The 20679-nt window shown below is 35.7% G+C and overlaps 1 protein-coding gene across 14 annotated transcripts in view; it reads right to left on the bottom strand.

Annotated features, from left to right (window-relative positions):
• The window catches only part of camk2g2 (calcium/calmodulin-dependent protein kinase (CaM kinase) II gamma 2), a 201675-nt gene that overhangs the window by 65815 nt on the left and 115181 nt on the right, over positions 1-20679 (bottom strand). For 4 of the 14 annotated variants that reach the window (XM_062059589.1, XM_062059591.1, XM_062059595.1 and 1 more), the window contains 4 exons: positions 18917-18971; positions 5301-5376; positions 5136-5230; positions 2934-3177 (listed from right to left, as the gene is read on the bottom strand). In XM_062059589.1, coding sequence (XP_061915573.1) covers positions 2945-3177; positions 5136-5230; positions 5301-5376; positions 18917-18971 — 459 coding nt within the window. In that variant the 3' untranslated portion in view covers positions 2934-2944. Of the gene's footprint in view, positions 1-2933; positions 3178-5135; positions 5231-5300; positions 5377-18916; positions 18972-20616; positions 20662-20679 lie in introns of all 14 variants that reach the window. The other 10 variants (XM_062059590.1, XM_062059592.1, XM_062059596.1 and 7 more) reach the window with 3 other exon arrangements.

Raw genomic sequence — 20679 nt, 5'->3', positions numbered from 1 at the left:
TCTATTCTTGGTGTTGGCTTTTATCAAATAAATTTCCCCAAAAAATGCGACTTATACTCCAGTGCGACTTATATATGTTTTTTTCCTTCTTTATTATGCATTTTCGACCGGTGCGATTTATACTCCGGAGCGATTTATAATCTGAAAAAAATATAAAGTTTGGGGTCACCCAAACAATTTTGTGGAATAGCCTTCATTTCTAAGAAGAAGAATAGACTGTCGAGTTTCAGATGAAAGTTCTCTTTTTCTGGCCATTTTGAGCGTTTAATTGACCCCACAAATGTGATGCTCCAGAAACTCAATCTGCTCAAAGGAAGGTCAGTTTTGTAGCTTCTGTAACAAGCTAAACTGTTTTCAGATGTGTGAACATGATTGCACAAGGGTTTTCTAATCATCAATTAGCCTTCTGAGCCAATGAGCAAACACATTGTACCATTAGAACACTGGAGTGATAGTTGCTGGAAATGGGCCTCTATACACCTATGTAGATATGGCACCAAAAACCAGACATTTGCAGCTAGAATAGTCATTTACCACATTAGCAATGTATAGAGTGTATTTCTTTAAAGTTAAGACTAGTTTAAAGTTATCTTCATTGAAAAGTACAGTGCTTTTCCTTCAAAAATAAGGACATTTCAATGTGACCCCAAACTTTTGAACGGTAGTGTATATATATATATATATATATATATATATATATATATATATATATATATATATATATATATATATATATATATATATATATACACACTTTTTTTTAAATTAAAATTAAAATAAAAAAATATATACTATATTAAAAATACTATCAGTTTGTTTTCTTTTGAAAATAAATTTTTGTATCATATTCTTTATAATTGTTTTTTGTTAATTAAATATAAATATTTTTTATTCAAACATTTAAATATATATACAGTAGAGAAAAAAACAACTATCAGTTAATTTTTTTAAATACATCTATTTTTTTCATATATATATATATGTATACACACATACAAACACAGTATATATATATATACATACACTTTTTTAAATTAAAATGATTTTAATACTTTTTTTATACATATAGTAAATAAAAACTTCTACTAGTTTATTTTTCATTTGAAAATACCTTTTGTATTATATTTTATAATTAAAAATAGATCTCCCAATACATATTGTTTTAATATATTTTCATTATTTGAATCAAAATATAGTCATCAAATACATTTTAAATCATGACATTTAAACATATAAATGTAATAAGTTTATACACATATTTTGATAACATTGTTTTCAGAGGTATTTAAGAAGTATCAACTTTTTCACTTCCAATAGTGCAAATTTGACTATTGACTGATATCGGTTCGATATCAGCACAAATAATTCAGACTTTTTGTAGTGTGCAATGCTAGAAAAAGTTTGATGAAGGGATTTGAGTTGTGACATGTGGGCTCTGCATGCTGGACAGAAGTACTTGAGTCTGGAGTAGACTATTGTATACTGTTGAATATCGTTTCCTGTATACTATTCAGTTGTTATATCTTGTTTTCTGACAATTCCGAGTCTCATTTGCAAGTATGCATTCATTTCATCCCATCCATCCATTTTCTACCGCTTATTCCCTTCGGGGTCGCGGGGGGTGCTGGTGCCTATCTCAGCTACAATCAGTTTGTTCCAATTGTGTTGCCGTATAAAAGAAGTAGTCTTTGCCATTAATTTGAATCTGGCAGTTTTGTCTTTTGTTGAGTCCTACAAAGTGTTTATACTGTAGGTATTGTACTTATTGTACACACCAGCTGTTTGATTGTAACGTGCATCTTAGTTGTTAATTTGGAGGTGTTGAAATCGCCATGTAAAATCGCTAATGAATATGGCATATCCAATTAGCATTGAGCTAGCATTTGTTTTATTGCATTTCTTTTATGTTGGGTTATTTTTAAACTCCTGTAAGTTAGATAGACAAATATTTACAGTAAGGCCCTCAAATGAAGACAACTTATGTGTCTGTTAAGCTAGCAAGAAGAGACATTAGCGGGAGAGTTCTTGTATCTGAGATTTTGGATACAAGCTGATATAATCCAGTATCTGTTTTTTTTTTGCTGATATTGGACCGATATCAATATTAGATCGTTGTTTCAAGTCACGACTCAACTAATCATAAGTCTACTCCTACATAAATACTAGAGGTAGGAATCTTTGGGCACCTCACGAGTATTCGATTCAGAATCGATTCAACACGATTCTCGTAATATATTATTTGGTATATAAATTATAATAAAACCTTTGCAAAACATGTTACGGGATACAAAAGCTCCTCTTGGCTGTTGACAAAAAGGTTACCCTAAAAAAACATTTTTAAAAATGTATTTACAAAAATCACATTATCAATATTAATAATATTTTTTTTATTTTTATGTCTTAAATCGAAAAAATATAGTTTTAAAAAGGCAGATTTTTGATTGATTAAATTAGGAATCAATTTAAAATGACAATAAATAGGAATCGTGATTTAAGATGTGGATAGATTTTTGAAACACCCCAATCATATTGCTTTGTACCATTTCCTAAACAACATAGCATGTCATTCTATATGATATACCTTGTTTTTTAAAATATATTTTTAAAAAGGCAGATTTTTGATTGATTAAATTAGGAATCAATTTAAAATGACAATAAATAGGAATCGTGATTTAAGATGTGAATAGATTTTTGAAACACCCCAATCATATTGCTTTGTACCATTTACTAAACAACATAGCATGTCATATTATATGATATAGCTTGTTAAAAAAAAAAAAAAAATCTTGACTATTTTTAATGATTTCAATGTCATTTTGAAACGTTGCACCCCAGCAAGCGGCAACACGTGATGAAGCGTTGCCACGACGACCGTTTAAAGGATGAATATCACTCACTAATTGTGATGACGGTGTAATGTCATGTGACCTCACCGGCGTGGCCTTCACTGGAGGGGCGCGGCGGGGGCTCCCGAGCAGTGGAAATGCACGTTGAGCCACTTGGCGTCGCGGCGATGCCACACGCGCGTCTCCTCCGACTGGCAGGAGCGCGGCCGACCCTGGCCGTCCATGTACTGCGTCAGGCGGATGTAAGCGATGCAGGCCGCGTCCTCGCCGATCAGGTGCACGTGAGGGTTGAGGATGGTGGTGTGCACCGGCTTGCTGTTTTTACTCAACACTGGGGACACAACGGAGTGCTTGAGGAGATATTATTATTCATAATAATTCTTCACTGACACCTGTGTGACGTCGGCCCTCTTATCAGTACAAATATTTAAATAGCTGCCATTCGTCTGTGCTACATTTGTGCCGCAAACATTTTTGGGCTATTATAGTTTTTATGCTATGGGGCTGGTTATGAAAAATAATGCAACAACATAACACTATAATCAGTACACCATTTTTTTTTTTTATTACTATTATTTTTTGGGGGGTGGTTATGAACAATGACACCTTAGTAACATAAAAACTATAACATGTTAATAACATAAATACTATAATAGACAAAAATATGAATATTAACATGTTAATAAAAACTGATAGGCAAAAATATGAATATTAACATGTTCACATACAAATTATAATAGACAAAAATATGAATATTAACATGTTAACATAAATACTATAATAGACACAAATATGAATATTAACATGTTAAGATAAATACTATAATATAGAAAAATATGAATATTATCATGTTAATAACATAAATACTATAATAGACAAAAATATGAATATTAAGTTGTTAACATAAATACTATAATAGACAAAAATATGAATATTAACATGTTAATAACAAATACTATAATAGACAAAAATATGAATATTAACATGTTAAGATAAATACTATAATATAGAAAAATATGACTATAAACATGTTAACATAAAAACTATAATAGACAAAATATGAATATTAACATGTTAACATAAACACTATAATAGACAAAAATATAAATATGAAGTTGTTAACATAAATACTATAATAGACAACAATGTTAACATGTTAAGATAAATACTATAATATAGAAAAATATGAATATTAACATTTTCATAACATAAATACTATAATAGACAAAATATGAATATTAACATGTTAATAACATAAATACTATAATAGACAAAATATGAATATTAACATGTTAACATAAATACTATAAGAGACAAAAATATGAATATTAACATGTTAACATAAATACTATAATAGACAAACGTAAATATTAACATGTTAACATAAATACTATATTAGACAAAAATATGAATATTAACATGTTGATAACATAAATACTATAATAGAAAAAATTATGAATATTAACATGTTAATAACATAAATACTATAATTGACAAAAATATGAATATTAACATGTTAATAACAAATACTATAACAGACAAAAATATGAATATTGACATGTTAATAACATAAATACTATAATGAACAACAAAAAAAATTGCAGCACAATTTACAAGGTGGGGGGACGGAGTATGTGGCACATACAAGGATGGGGGCGGATTATGAAAAATAACACATTAACATAAAAACTATACAACGTTAATAACACAAACTTTAAAACGCTAACGTAAAAAATATAATAGGCAAAAATTTTGCAGCACAAACGTTTGGGACAAGTTTGGGAAGATTTTTTGGGGGGGGATGGGAAGGGGGGCTTTATGAATAACACTTTATTAACAAAAACTCTAAAATGTTAATAACAAACACTATAATAGACACAAAATATGAATATTAACATAAAAACTAATAGTTTGGGGAAATTTTAAAAAGGTGGGAGGGCTGGTTATGAATAATAAAATGTTAAAATAAGAACTATAATAGACAAAATAAATGTTTGCAGCATAAACGTAGCACAAACAAATGGGATGCGGAAGGTTGGGACAAGTTTGGGGAGATTTTGACAAAGTGGGGGGCGGGGAGGTGGCTCTTTATGAATTATAAAATGTTAACATGAAAACTAGTCAAAAAATATATTTTAGAATAACTTTAGAATACCAGAAAAACATTCTAACAGCACAAATAAATGTGTTATTTTCATATTTGCGATGATGGGGGGTAACTTCACACAGGTGGCCCTGACGCCCCCCGTGTTGGAGCGTGCAGGTGTACCTAATGTTGTGTCTGCTTACGGTTGTCAAAGTAGAACTTGTGGAAGTCCATGCCCTCCACCAGGTTGCCCAGAGCTTCTGGCTCAAAGGTGGTCAGGCCGGGGTCACATATCCTCCTGCCGACAGAGGAACACGTGCCTCGTCCATTTTTGTGGCGTGTTATCTGCGGCGAGGCCAAAGACTTACGTGTACGCCTCGAAGTCGCCGTTGTTGATGGCTTCGATCAGCTGCTCGGTCATCTTGATGATTTCTTGTTTGCGAGCTGAAGCGGACGAGACAAGCAAGGACGACTGGGTCAGACGACGACTGAGGCTGAAACCTTTCAACATATTCTTTGACGTTGGAGAGTCCTCATATCCAGACGATACAAAGAGAAGCAAAAACGGCAACAATCTCACTTCAAAAACCGGGAAAAGGAGAAGTCCGCACACCCGACTGATGATTCACTCTTCATAAAGTCCATATTTTCATCACTTATCAGTCAACTTCAATTTTTTACCGTATTTTTACAAGGGCTATCCTGATACAACTTCTTCAATACGGATATTAGTCTTAAATTTTGGCGGATACATCATTGTATTATTTTGTAGTGTGGAAAGTTAGACAAGGTTTGATCAAGTGAAATGATTTAAACAGAACACTAACCTAATTATTATTAACCGTCTGGAATGAACTTGTGCTGTCTTTAAGTTGAAGTAGAGTGGTAATTAGTGTATGGCGACTCCTAGTGGCTACAATAATTCTTTAAAAGTGTCATATTGTGATTTTTTTTTCTACATTTAAAACACTTCCTTGTGGTCTACATAACATGTAATGGTGGTTCTTTGGTCAAAATGTTGCATAGTTTATGTTTTATAATTGCTCTCCTCAGTTCCCAAACGTTTACTGAGTGTTGTTAAAAGGAAAGGTCATGTAACACAGTGGTCAAAATGCCCCTGTGCCAACTTTTTTGCAATGTGTTGCTGACATTAAATTAAGTTAATGATTATTTGCAAAAAAAAAAAAAAGTTTCTCAGTGGAACATTAAATATCTTGTATTTGCAGTCTATTCAATTGAATATAAGTTGAAAAGGATTTGCAAATCATTGTATTCTGTTTTTATTTACAAATTACACAAAAGCTACAAAAGCAAGATTGGGACAATGTGTACAATAAAAAAGAGGTTGATGAAGCATATGAACATTTCTTAAACAAGTTCATAATACTTTATGACAAACATTGTCCATGGATACAACTCAGTAACAAGCAGAGAAAGAATAATCAACCATGGATGACAAATGGATTAAAAAATGCTTGTAAGAAGAAGAATACACTATATAGAGAATTTATAGCACAAAGAACTATGGAGGCAGAAATTAAGTACAAAAAGTATAAAAACAAGTTAACAGATATACTACGATCATGTAGAAAAGAATATTACAGTAAATTATTGGACAGGAACAAAAATAATATGAGAGCAACATGGGGCATCCTCAATAGCATTATTAAAAATGGAACTAAGAGGGACTACCCTCAATACTTTTTAGACGGAAATAAAAAAAAATGACAACATAAAGGAAGTAGTTGAAAGCTTCAATAATTATTTTGTAAATATTGGACCAAAATTGGAAGAAAGGATTCCAGACCCAGTTCCAATTGAGGACTATAATGATACCATAGAGCGAAATCCCAACTCCATGTTCCTCAGTAATGTGACACAGGAGGAAATAGTCACAATCGTGAAAAAATTTAAATCTAAGACTTCAACTGATTGTAATGGAATTGATATGGAAACGATAAAAAAGGTTATAGAAGAGATCTCAGGACCATTAATGTATATTAGTAACCCATCATTTCAAACAGGTACATTTCCAAACAAAATGAAAATAGCTAAAGTTGCACCAATTTATAAGACTGGAGATAAACATCAATTTACAAATTATAGACCTGTTTCTTTACTTCCACAATTTTCTAAAATCATTGAAAAACTGTTTAATAACAGATTAGAGAGTTTCATAAATAAAAATAGAATACTCGAAGAGAACCAATATGGATACAGAGCTAATGTCTCAACTTCAATGGCTTTAATTGAAATAACAGAGGAAATTACCAATGCAATAGACAGTAAAAAATGTGCAGCAGCAGTTTTTATGGATCTAACTAAAGCATTTGACACAATTAATCACAATATTTTAATCAAAAAACTAGAAGGATATGGCATCAGAGGGTTAGTCTTAAACTGGATAAGAAGTTATCTAACGAACAGGAAACAATACGTGAAGCTAGGCGAACACACGTCTACAACACTAAATATATCCTGTGGTGTACCTCAGGGATCAATATTAGGACCTAAATTATTCAATCTCTATATAAATGACATTTGTAAAGTTACAAAAGATTTAAAGTTAGTATTATTTGCGGATGATACAACAGCGTTTTGTTCAGGAGAGAACACACAGGAGATAATACAAATAATAGCAGAAGAAATTAACAAATTAAAAAGATGGTTTGACAAAAATAGAGTATCGTTGAATCTCAGCAAAACTAAAATAATGCTATTTGGTAACAGTAGAAGAGAAAGTCAAACACAAATACAAATAGACGGAATAGAAATTGAAAGAGTAAATGAAACCAAATTTCTAGGTATAATGATTGATGATAAATTGAACTGGAAATCTCACGTAAAAAATATACAACATAAAGTAGCAAGAAACACGTCAATAATGAATAAAGCAAAACATGTTCTAGACAAAAAATCACTTCATATTCTCTACTGCTCACTAGTGTTACATATCTGAGCTACTGTGTAGAAATATGGGGAAATAATTACAAAAGTACACTTCATTCATTAACGGTGTTACAAAAAAGATCAGTTAGAATAATACATAATGTTGGATATAGAGAACATACAAACCCTTTATTTATTGAATCAAAGATACTGAAATTCCACGACATAGTGAATTTGCAAACAGCTAAAATGATGCACAAAGCAAACTATAACCTGCTAGCCAAGAATATACAACAATTCTTCTCAACAAAAGAGGAGAAATATAATCTTAGAGAAAAATTTAATTTAAAACATTTGTACGCACGTACAACACTTAAGACCTTCAGTATATCAGTATGTGGAATTAAATGATGGAATGGATTAAGCAAAGCAATCAAACAATGTACTAATATGATCCACTTCAAGAAACTCTTCAAACTTAAAGTGTTTACAAAGTACAAAGAAGAAGAACCATGACAAACATTGTCAATTTATTTTATCCATCCATTCATTCATTCTTAAAGTAATCTTACTTATCTCATCACATGAAATATGACTTACTTCACCAATTATTATTATTAAATTCTTACTATTATTTATTTATTTATTTTTATTGTGATTACCTATGGAGTTATTGTGAATAAATTGAGAACAGGAAGTGAATAAAAAAGTTTCAGCAACTGTTATGTAAAGAAAAGTGGTAGGATTAAATAAGCTCTGCTTCTTCCTACTCCTTTTCGAACATGTTGAAAAGAGAAACTGGAAATAGTGATGTATCATGTTGTATGCTTGCATGTTCCAAATAAACTCTAACTCTAACAATGTCCAATAACCAAACTCACACGCATTACAAACATAGCAGCTAAAATCATCAGCTTACCAACACCCAACATTTCAGATTTAAACCACAGGTCCATCATTCGACTGGCAAACACAATAGTCCAGGATATCACTCACCCCCTACACCAATACATCATCCCACTACCATCAGGGCGCAGGTACAGAACCATCAAATTCCGGAGGGCCCACCTCAGGAAAAGCCTTATCCCTGCAGCTATAGCCGCCCTTAACAGCAGGCATGTCTGACAAGCCTGTAAATGTGTGTTGGTCATGTATGATGTCTTTTTGTTATTTTTGTTTCGTGATGTGTAATGTATATTGTTCAAATGTACGGCAGTGAAAATGAATTTCCCCAAAAGGGACCAATAAATCTAAATCTAAAATCTAAAGTCCGAACTTCACTGGTTTTGGGGTTTGTAAGTTTCACTTCTTCCCAACTCTTTTTTGGATATAAAAAAAACCTAACCTTTATGTATTGTTTTCATTTTTTATGTATTTATTTTCTATAGTATTTATTTCTATTTCTGTACTTTATTGTAATGTTATTAAAACGATTTCCTTTTTCAAATGACTTATTTTTTTAACATGTCCAAAATAAACTACTACTAAGTCGGTAGCAATTCATCAATATGTGATAATGAAGCATCAACATATCATAACAACACATTTGATTTTCGTCCAACTTTTTGAGTTTCTATTCAACTTGGTCTGCAAAGTGCCAGCAGGTGGCAGCAGAGAGTAAAGCCATGAAAGCACACATGAGTCACTGCAAGAGGAGTCATGCTGACACACACAAGTGGACGGACTTACAGTGGAGTATTTGGCTTGGCTCTTCCTCAGCAGTGCAGCACTGGTGAAAAACGGCCGCGCCTGCACTAGCAGTGACCGCCCGCATTACATTACAACACAAAAACACATCAATTCATGTGACAATGCGCTCCTAACACCCCCCCGAAAGCACCAGAGGACACATTTATTTACATGATGCTATGCTTTTAAAGGACACATAATTCACTCGAAGATGACACAATAACAACAAATCACAGGATTGTGACGTACAGAGAGATGTTCCTACTATTTTGACCCACTCTCAGACCGTGACCGCCAAAACTGAGCATAAATATTAGAGATGTCTGATAATGGCTTTTTTGTCCATATCCGATATTGTCCAACTCTTAATTACCGATTCCGATATGAACCGATATATACAGTCGTGGAATGAACACATTATTATGCCTAATTTTGTTGTGATGCCCCGCTGGATGCATTAAACAATGCAACAAAGTTTTCCAAAATAAATCAACTCAAGTTATGGAAAAAAGTGCCAACATGGCACTGCCATATTTATTATTGAAGTCACAAAGTGCATTATTTTTTTTAACATGCCTCAAAACAGCAGCTTGGAATTTGGGACATGCTCTCCCTGAGATAATCCTGATAGCCACTACAACTATGGGAAATACTATACTTTGACTTTCACAAAGTGCATGATTTTTTAATTTTTTTTAAACATGCCTCAAAACAACAGCTACAAAAACAATGAAGGCACACAGCTTCAGTCCAGAGTATACTAGAGTAATAAAGTCAACAATAACATAGTCCTCATTTAGTGCAAGACTGCCTGGCATACTGTATAACAGGGAATTATAAACTGGGCTCACATCCATCTTTCGCTTGTATTCATCGTGTATCTCCTTATGATTCTTGAAGAGGTTGGAGATCAAATTGCTCGTATTAAAGGAAGACGTCTTGGTTCCTCCTCTCATAATCAACTTTTTGCAGTCATTGCAAATTGCCAGTTTTTTATCCGTCAGAGGTACTTTAAAATAATCCCAAACCATAGACATGGTGTCGTTAGTCAGTCACCGAGCGAGCTCGCTTGTTAGCCACGGCTACAGCACCGGCAACAACACACTCTTGTTTTTGTTATGCTGCGCTCGCGGCGGTTTGATGAGGTCATCAAGCGTTGCCAGTAAACCTCTCATGCTGCAGTCGTCAACTCCTGTGTGGGGAGAGGCTGCTGACTGGGAGACACAACTGCTCTGTACTGCTCCCTACGGCCTTGTTTTACCGGATATATACCGCTCTGTACAGCGGCGTTTTTAAAAAGTCATTACTTTTACTTTTTGAAACTGATACCGATGATTTCCGATATTACATTTTAAGCATTTATTGGCCGATAATATCGGCCTGCCGATGTTATCGGACATCTCTAATAAATATTTTAACTTTAGATGCATCTCGTTAGGTTGTGCAAGTGTACATAATGTTCTGGCCTTACAGATGATAGTAAAAGAAACAACGTGCATAAAAAGCGATTTTGCAAAAGTTCTTCAGAGAGTTGCTATAATTTGACAACAATTTGATAATGAACAGATACTTCAAATACGCAATTTTGACACAAACTCATCTCGGTGACATCCTGACCCAATGACGTTATGTTTTGTAGGCTAAACCCATACAGCTATTAGACCTAGACTTCCTTTTTATTGTCATTCAAATTTGAACTTTACAGTACAGATAAGAACGAAATGTTGTTGCAGTAGCTCGTTGTAGTGCAGGGTAAAGGAGCAATAAGGTGCAGATATAAATAAATAGATTACTGTACAGATAAATATATTGCACTTTTAATAATAATAATAATACCTGGGATTTATATAGCACTTTTCTAAGTACCCAAAGTCGCTTTACATGTTTAAAAACCCATCATTCATTCACACCTGGTGGTGGTAAGCTACTTTCGTAGCCACAGCTGCCCTGGGGTAGACTGACGGAAGCATATGCATCCACGTTTATGGATGCAAGTTATATTGAAAGCATCCTCGCTACTTGCATTAATGGAGTCGCAGCAGCATCTCACAAGCGCGCACGCACGCACACACACACAGGAAGAAAGCAAGAAGCCGAAACAGCTGACAAACCACCCTGGGATCAAGAGCAAGAAAAAAGCGACGGAAGGCTTCCACCCGGTAAGCAGATTAGCTCCTTTCAGGAGGTCCTGAGACTAATTACAGGCTTAAGTGTTGGTGTGATGCCACCATGTGGGACTCAGGCACGACAACACGCTGCACACAAGCATCCTCCATTTTGACATGCTTATGTCCGTAAGGCTCCGTGTCCACCAAAGCGCCTCGTTTTTGCATTGCCATTGACAAAAAGTTGTGCCAAGGGGAATCAAAATAACCACGTTGCACTCTGGTTTTTGGCACCCTTCTGCGGTGCTAAGGGCACTTAGTAGCGCAGAGTGGTCACGCCCATATGACAATGAGAATAAAGTGCGCAGATGTGGCGGGGAAAAAGGCAAAGTGGATGGGCTAATATAGTTTGGATAAAGCTAGAAATATAACACAAACAATATGTTTGTGTTATGTATCACTGTGCTGTCTTGAAGCACCTACTGGGAAAAAAACAAGACTAAGACAAGAGTGTTCTACTGTCTACAAGAAACTACTGAAAGAATGAAATAGTACTCAAAGATCCTCTAAATGACAGGAGCCCTCTGCTCTCTTCAAGGCCTAACTGGAAAAAAATTATGGTAACAGATCCTCTTTAGGACAGGTCAAAGAAATACTGGTCAAAGATTTAGTCAAAGATCCTCTAGATGACAAGAGTACTCTGCTGTTTACAATGATTTACTGTAGAAAGAAACACTAGTCAAAGATCATGTATATGACAAGAGCTCTGCTGTTTTCAAGGACCTCTTAAAAATATGAAAGGCTAGTAAAAAATCTTACTTAAAAAAAAAACAATGCCAGTCAAAGATTCTCTATATGCCAAGAGCCATCTATTTCTGTTTTCAAGGACCAACAAGAAAAAAAAAAAGCCAGACAAAGATACTTGATTTGACAGGAATGCTCCAAGGACATACTGAAAAAAAGGGCTGGTCAAAGATCCTCTATAAGACAGGACCACATTGCTGTCTACAAGGGCTTATCGTACAAAGAAACACTAGTCAAAGATCCTTTATATGACAGGAGCACTCTGCTGTCTACAAGGACTTATTGTACAAAGAAACACTAGTCAAAGATCCTTTATATGACAGGAGCACTCTGCTGTCTACAAGGACTTATTGTACAAAGAAACACTAGTCAAAGATCCTTTATACGACAGGAGCACTGTGCTGTCTACAAGGACTTATCGTACAAAGAAACACGAGTCAAAGATCATATAAATGTCAGGAGCTCTGCTGTTTTCGAGCACCTCCTAAAAATAGGAAAGGCTAGTCATATATCCTCAATATGACAACTTACTTAAATAAAACAAAAACAAAAAAACCAATGCTAGTCAAAGATTCTCTATATGCCAAGAGCCATCTATTTCTGTTTTCAAGGACCAACAAGAAAGAAAAAAAAAGCTAGTCAAAGGTCCTCTATATGACAAGAGCACTCTGCTGTCTACAAGGACTTATTGTACAAAGAAACACTAGTCAAAGATCCTTTAAATGACAGGAGCACTCTGCTGTCTACAAGGACTTATTGTACAAAGAAACACTAGTCAAAGATCCTTTATATGACAGGAGCACTGTGCTGTCTACAAGGACTTATTGTACAAAGAAACACGAGTCAAAGATCATATAAATGTCAGGAGCTCTGCTGTTTTCGAGCACCTCCTAAAAATAGGAAAGGCTAGGCAAATATCCTCAATATGACAACTTATTTAAATAAAACAAAAACAAAAAAAACCCCAATGCTAGTCAAAGATTCTCTATATGTCAAGAGCCATCTATTTTTGTTTTCAAGGACCAACAAGAAAAAAAAAAAAAAAGCTAGTCAAAGATCCTCTATATGACAAGAGCACTACACTGTTTACAATAAATTACTGCACAAAGAAACACTAGTTAAAGATCATGTATATGACAGGCGCTTTGCTGTTTTCAAGGACCTCTTAAAAATATGAAAGGCTAGTCAAAAATCTTACTTAAAAAACAAAACAAAACAAAAAAACAATGCTAGTCAAAGATTCTCTATATGCCAAGAGCCATCTATTTCTGTTTTCAAGGACCAACAAGAAAAAAAAAAGCCAGGCAAAGATCGTCGATTTGACAGGAATGCTCCAAGGACATACTGAAAAAAGGGCTGATCAAAGATCCTCTATAAGACAGGACCACATTGCTGTCTACAAGGGCTTATCGTACAAAGAAACACTAGTCAAAGATCCTCTATATGACAAGAGCATTCCGCTGTTTACAATAAATTACTGCACAAAGAAACACAAGTTAAAGATCATATAAATGTAAGGAGCTCTGCTGTTTTCGAGGACCTTCTAAAAAATAGGAAAGGCTAGTCAAAAATCCTCAATATGACAACTTACTAGGGCTGCAACTAACGATTAATTTGATAATCGATTAATCTGTCGATTATTACTTCCATTAATCAATTACTAATCGGATAAAAGAGACAAACTACATTTCTATCCTTTCCAGTATTTTATTGAAAAAACCAGCATACTGGCACCATGTGGTGGACATTGGGGGTGCAGCATACACCAATAATAACACAGAAATGTAACTCATCAGAACTGAATCAGATATTGTACACGTTTCTGTTGTGAATAATAAAGGATTCATTTTAGGCTGCCTCTGAATAATAGCATGAAATATTCCAGCACCTTCATAACGTTTAGTTATACTAAAGCAGCGGTGGGCAATTAATTTTCACCGGGGGCCGCATAAGCAACCCGAGCACTGCTGGAGGGCCACACGACAATATTTCAATTACATTTTGCTCAATATTATTTTTGATATACCGTAAGATAAATAATAATGATGATAATAATAATAATAATAATAATTTAATTTAACCTAACTTAACTTTATACAAAAGCAGATTGCTTTTGATGGTCACTTTATCCTGCATTAGCCAACATTTTTCCCCATCAGATTTGGACAACCATCTGTTGTTAAAAATTGTTTTTAATCATATTTATTTTATATTGGTTTTATATGTAATTGTTTTTCTTTTTATTCAGTCATTGGTGGAGCTAAGGATAATATTTGAATATTGTTTTTAATATTGTTGTGCAGCACTTTGGAAACATTTTGTTGTTTAAATGTGTTATATAAATAAAGTGATTGGATTGTCACACCTGCCAGCTTGTCCCATTTCAGTCCTAACATGTCCAAACACGCATTTACCTTTGTGAACAAGTCATTACCTGTGGTTGTGTCTTTAATTGACTGCATGGCTGCCAGCTACTCCGTGATTTGAAAGTCTGCAGTTATCCCACGTAAGAAGAAGAGCAGCTGGGCGGTGTCACGTACATCACAGCTCTCATCCAAAGTTAGCGAAAAACAGTCCAAGTCTCCGGGCATATCAGCGCAACAGAGTCCAATAAGCACTCCTTAATAAACTCTCCGTCAGAAAACGCCTTACTTTTTCTGGCGCTTTTGTGAGAAATGACGAAACTTGTCCTGACGGCTGCATCTCTGGGGGTGTGAAATATGGCACAAAGTCCTTGTTGGCTTTGCAGTTTTACCATCAACGCATCAGCCTCCCTTGCGCGCGCTTCAGACACATTCCGCTATTTTCCCTCGTGTTTCTTGGTGTAGTGGCGATTCAAATGATATTCTTTAAACACAGCAAGCTGTGTACCACACATTAAGCACACAGCTTTACCATTAATTTATGTAAAGAAATACTTGCCAGTCCATGTCTTGTTGGAAACACGCCATTCCTCATCAACTTTTCTTTTTTTTAGCGTCTCATCACTTGTCTCTATGCACCTTCACTCACAGGTTCCCCCCGGACATACGGCATAAATAACACATTTCAAAATAAAAGCAGCACAGTTGCATTGCGCGCACGACATAGATGTTTTTTAAACTTTATTTTGTAATTTGTGATTGCGCCGTTCAATTCACTCACAATCGCACACGCGCATACGTCCACACGGAAGTAATACAAATAACGCTTTTCAAAACAAAAGCAGCACCGTTGTATTGCACACTCAACATAGATACTTTTTGAAATGTATTTTGTAATTTATGATTGGCCTCACGCGGGCTGGACAGGGATGTGCAAAGGGCCGGCCCATGTCTGTACTAAAGCGTCACTCAAATCTAAATATATTTATATAGCTTTATCGGCCCGGCTACATTGATCCATTATGAAACCAACCTGAGATATTTATGTCCGTTACGTTTATTTCCAAATTGGTAACCGTGCGTTTTCTCTCTCAAAATGGAGTCAAATGTGCCAGAGACACATTATCAGCCCCGCGTTGCAACAAAGGCATAACTAACGTTACTCACAAAAAAGCTGAACTCATGAATGCTTGTTGCCACTATGGACTTAAAAAGTTACGTACTGTGAGTTGTTCCCTTCATCCATGGCTCCAACATGTTTCTTCTTCAGGTGCTCCTGAAGCAATGTTGTACTTCTGTGCCATTTTGCAGGAAACGCTCTTCTTTGAAGTCTTTAAAGTGAAGTGTTCCCACACTTTTGACCACTTAGGTCGTACACTTTTCTCCATTGAAGCAATAACCTCAGGATGTTTCTCCGCTAAACTATCGCTAGTGTTTTCCTGCGCCATTTTTCAAATTTTTCCAGCAAAGGAGACGGCGTCGTCACGTGAGCTGCACATGACACATCATTGGCTAGCTTACGCCACCTCATGAGACGTAGCCTCACCGCCGCCCTGGCGCTGTTTTGTACTGTTTTTGTACTTATTTTGATTATTGTTTCTCAGCTGTTTGTAAATGTTGCTGTTTATAAATAAAGGTTTATAAAACAAAAAAAAACAACAAACATTTTTTTTTTTAAATAAATGAAAAAGACTCCGCGCATGCGCATAGCATAGTTCCAACGAATTTTGGTAACTATTTTGGTAATCAATTTTAATCGATTTAATCGATTAGTTGTTGCAGCCCTACAACTTACCTAAAAAAAAAACAGAAAAAAACAATGCTAGTCAAAGATTCTGTATATGCTAAGAGCCATCTATTTCTGTTTTCAAGGACCAACAAGAAAAAAAAAAATGTGTCAAAGATCCTCTATAAGACAAGACCACATTGGTGTCTACAAAGGCTTATTGTACAAAGAAACACTAGTCAAAGATCCTTTATATGACAGGAGCACTGTGCTGTCTGCAAGGACTTATTGTACAAAGAAACACAAAGTCAAAGATCATATAAATGTCAGGATCTCTGCTGTTTTCGAGGACCTCCTAAAAAATATGAAACTCTAGTCAAAGATCCTCTTTATAACGAGAGCCATCTGCTGCTGTTTTCAAGGACCAAACCAGAAAGACAGGATGGTTAAAGATCCTTGTTTTGACAGGAGTGCTCTGCGGCCTACAAGGACATACTGGGAAAAAAGTGCTGGTCAAAGACAGGAGCACACTGCTGTTTACGAGGACTAAAAAAATGAACAGCAAATCCACGATCCTGTTTATGACAGGAGCCTTCTGCTATTTTCAAGGACCTCCTGGAATAATAAAAGGCTAGTCAAAGATCCTGTTTATGACAGGAGCCTTCTGCTATTTTCAAGGACCTCCTGGAATAATGAAAGGCTAGTCAAAGATCCTTTATAAGACAGGAGCGCTCTGCTGTCTATAATAACTTACATACAAAAAGAAACACTAGTCAAAGATCCTCTATATGACAGGAGCCCCATGCTGTTTTCAATGAAAGCCTTGTCAAAGATCCTTTATAAGACAGGAGTGCTCTGTTGTCCAAAAGGACCTACTGAAAAAAAACCGAGCCAAAGATCCTCTAAATGACAGGAGCTCTCTGCTGTATTCAAGGCCTAACTGGAAAAAATGCTAGTCAAAGATCCTCTACATGACATGAGCACTCTGCTGTTTACAATGATTTACTATGCTAGTCAAAGATTCTCTATATGCCAAGAGTAACAACTTCAACTGTCTATAATAACTTACATACAAAAAGAAACACTAGTCGAAGATCCTCTATATGACAGTAGCCCCGTGCTGTTTTCAAGGACCTCCCGAAAAATGAAAGTCTCGTCAAAGATCCTTTATAAGACAGAAGCGCTCTGTTGTCCAAAAGGACCTACTGAAAAAAAAAACGAGCCAAAGATCCTCTAAATGACAGGAGCCCTCTGCTGTTTTCAAGGCCTAACCGGAAAAAAGGCTAGTCAAAGATCCTCCATATGACATGAGCACTCTGCTGTTTACAATGATTTACTGTACAAATAAACACTGGTCAAAGATCATGTCTATGACAGGCGCTCTGCAGTTTTGAAGGACCTCTTAAAAATATAAAAGGCTAGTCAAAAATCCTCAGTATGACAACTTATTTATAAACCCCCCCCAAAAAACCTAAGCGAGTCAAAGATTCTCTAAATGCCAAGAGTCACAACTTCAACTGTCTATCATAACTTATATACAAAAAGAAACACTAGTCAAAGATCCTCTATATAACAGGAGCCTTGTGCTGTTTTCTAGAACCTCCTGATAAATGAAAGCTTCGTCAAAGATCCTTCATAAGACAGGAGCGCTCTGTTGTCCAAAAGGACCAACTGAAAAAAAAAAACGAGCCAAAGATCCTCTAAATGACAGGAGCTCTCTGTTGTCTTCAAGGCCTAACCGGAAAAAATGATAGTCAAAGATCCTCTATATGACATGAGCACTCTGCTGTTTACAATGATTTACTGTACAAATAAACACTGGTCAAAGATCATGTCTATGACAGGCGCTCTGCTGTTTTCAAGGACCTCTTAAAAATATAAAAGGCTAGTCAAAAATCCTCAGTATGACAACTTATTTATAAAAAAAACCACAAAAAAAAAACTATGCTAGTCAAAGATTATGCTAGTCAAAGATTCTCTATATGCCAAGAGTCACAACTTCAACTGTCTATGATAACTTATATACAAAAAGAAACACTAGTCAAAGATCCTCTATATGACAGGAGCCCCGTGCTGTTTTCAAGGACCTCCTGAAAAATGAAAGCCTCGTCAAAGATCCTTTATAAAACAGTAGTGCTCTGTTGTCCAAAAGGACCAACTGAAATAAAAAATAACGAGCCAAAGATCCTCTAAACGACAGGAGTGCACTGCTGTTTTGATGGCCCCATTATATAAACACTGGTCAAAGATGCTTTATACGATAAGACTGCCAGTAGAGGAAAAGTGTGACGATAACCACAGAACCAGAGACAAATGTCTTTGTAGCCTTGCAAAGGTTCTGGCTGCTCAGTACCACGGCCCGAGGAGCGAGTAGCATGCAGAGAAGGTGGAAGTTGGACGACAAGTACCTTTCCTACCTTTCATCTCCTCCTCTTCTGCATTGTTGCAGCTCTCCGTGGAGCCCTGAGACGTGAGAGAGAGACAAATAAGAGAGGAAAAAAGGCGCGGGGGGGTGAAAATAGCAAGTTTTGTTGGCGTGACTGGGGGACACATACGGTACTGCACATGAATACAGTCCACTGACCACACATGGACACAAGAGTCCCTCCCAGGAGCACAAACCAGCCAAGGCAGCACTCATTGTCCAACAAGACTCATTGTTGTGTGATTGCTAACACGATCAAATATTTTACAACAATGCTAATACAAATCATTTATTTTTCTAGGCTTGTGCAATCCAAAAACGTATTTTCCACCACATTTTCCCACGCTTTGGACCCTGCGGCTTACAAAAACGGTGCGACTAATTTGTGGATTTTCCCCCCCGCTAACATAACAGCCATAATGTTTTGTATTCAACAAATATGTTTCATTGTTTGTGCTATGGCGCCATCTTTTGGACGAGTTGGCTCACTGCAGGTGTTGCGGGTTAAAAATGTACTTCCTGTTCCGTGCCTTGAACCAGAAGTATAACAATTCCACAGCGCTTTTGATTGGAAAGGATTCTTCATTCATCACTCGAAGCAACGCTTTTAAGTTTTACAATTAAGGATGTCCGATAATGCCTTTTTTGCCGATACCCCAATATTGTCCAACTCTTAATTACCGATTCCGATATCAACCGATACCGATATATACAGTCGTGGAATTAACACAATATTATGCCTAATTTTGTTGTGATGCCCCGCTGGATGCATTAAGCAATGTAACTTTACTATGAATTGATTAACGTGGACCCCGACTTAAACAAGTTGAAAAACTTATTGGGGTGTTACCATTTAGTGGTCAATTGTACGGAATATGTACTGTACTGTGCAATCTACTAATACAAGTTTCAATCTAAAAATGCACCGGCCAAATTGTTTTAACCCAATGCGGCTCCCGAGTCAAAAAGTTTGGGGACCCCTGATCTAATTTGATTGATTGATTGATTGAAACTTGTATTAGTAGATTGCACAGTACAGTACATATTCCGTACAATTGACCACTAAATGGTAACACCCCAATACGTTTTTCAACTTGTTTAAGTCGGGGTCCACATTAATCAATTCATGGTAGAATAATAAATAATAAATAATAATAAATGTAATAGGAATTAATTGACTGTTTCTTATCACAAATGCACTGTTTTTAAAAGTTACAAGTAATAAACGCTTATTTAGTGATAAGAAAATAATTGTAAAACTGCATCAATATACACAAGTTAAAAGATGCATCAATAATGGATTTTTAATTGAATCTTAGCTCCTGAATCATAATCCTAAGATTGTAAAATTCCCACCTCTAAATCAAATGAATATATATTCACTGTAACAAGCGGCCCTTGGAAAGCAGACGTAACAACGATGAGTTTGACACCCCAGCATTAAATATCGTTATTTAAGGCTCTACATACGTTCATTTTAGCCTGAACAAGCTAGGTTAGCATTTCTCTATTCTACTTTACTGCCCTCTAATGGTTTGGAGTCCAACAACATTAGCTACAAAATTGTACATTTAAAAGAAAGCCTATTAAAAAAAGATGTTGCGTTAGCGTCCGCCAAGCATACCGGGTGTGTTAGCGTTAGTAGCGGCGGGTTCGCTAACAGTCAGAGGAGGTGCGCCTTACCTTGGTGCCGTCAGCTGGGTTGTGTACCACAGTTGTCTGGGCTTCCTGGGGGGAGGTAGGACA

The sequence above is a fragment of the Entelurus aequoreus genome, linkage group LG09 (genome assembly GCF_033978785.1).
Source record: "Entelurus aequoreus isolate RoL-2023_Sb linkage group LG09, RoL_Eaeq_v1.1, whole genome shotgun sequence".
Lineage (NCBI taxonomy): Eukaryota > Metazoa > Chordata > Actinopteri > Syngnathiformes > Syngnathidae > Entelurus > Entelurus aequoreus.
This window is presented reverse-complemented; position numbering and strand designations above follow the sequence as displayed.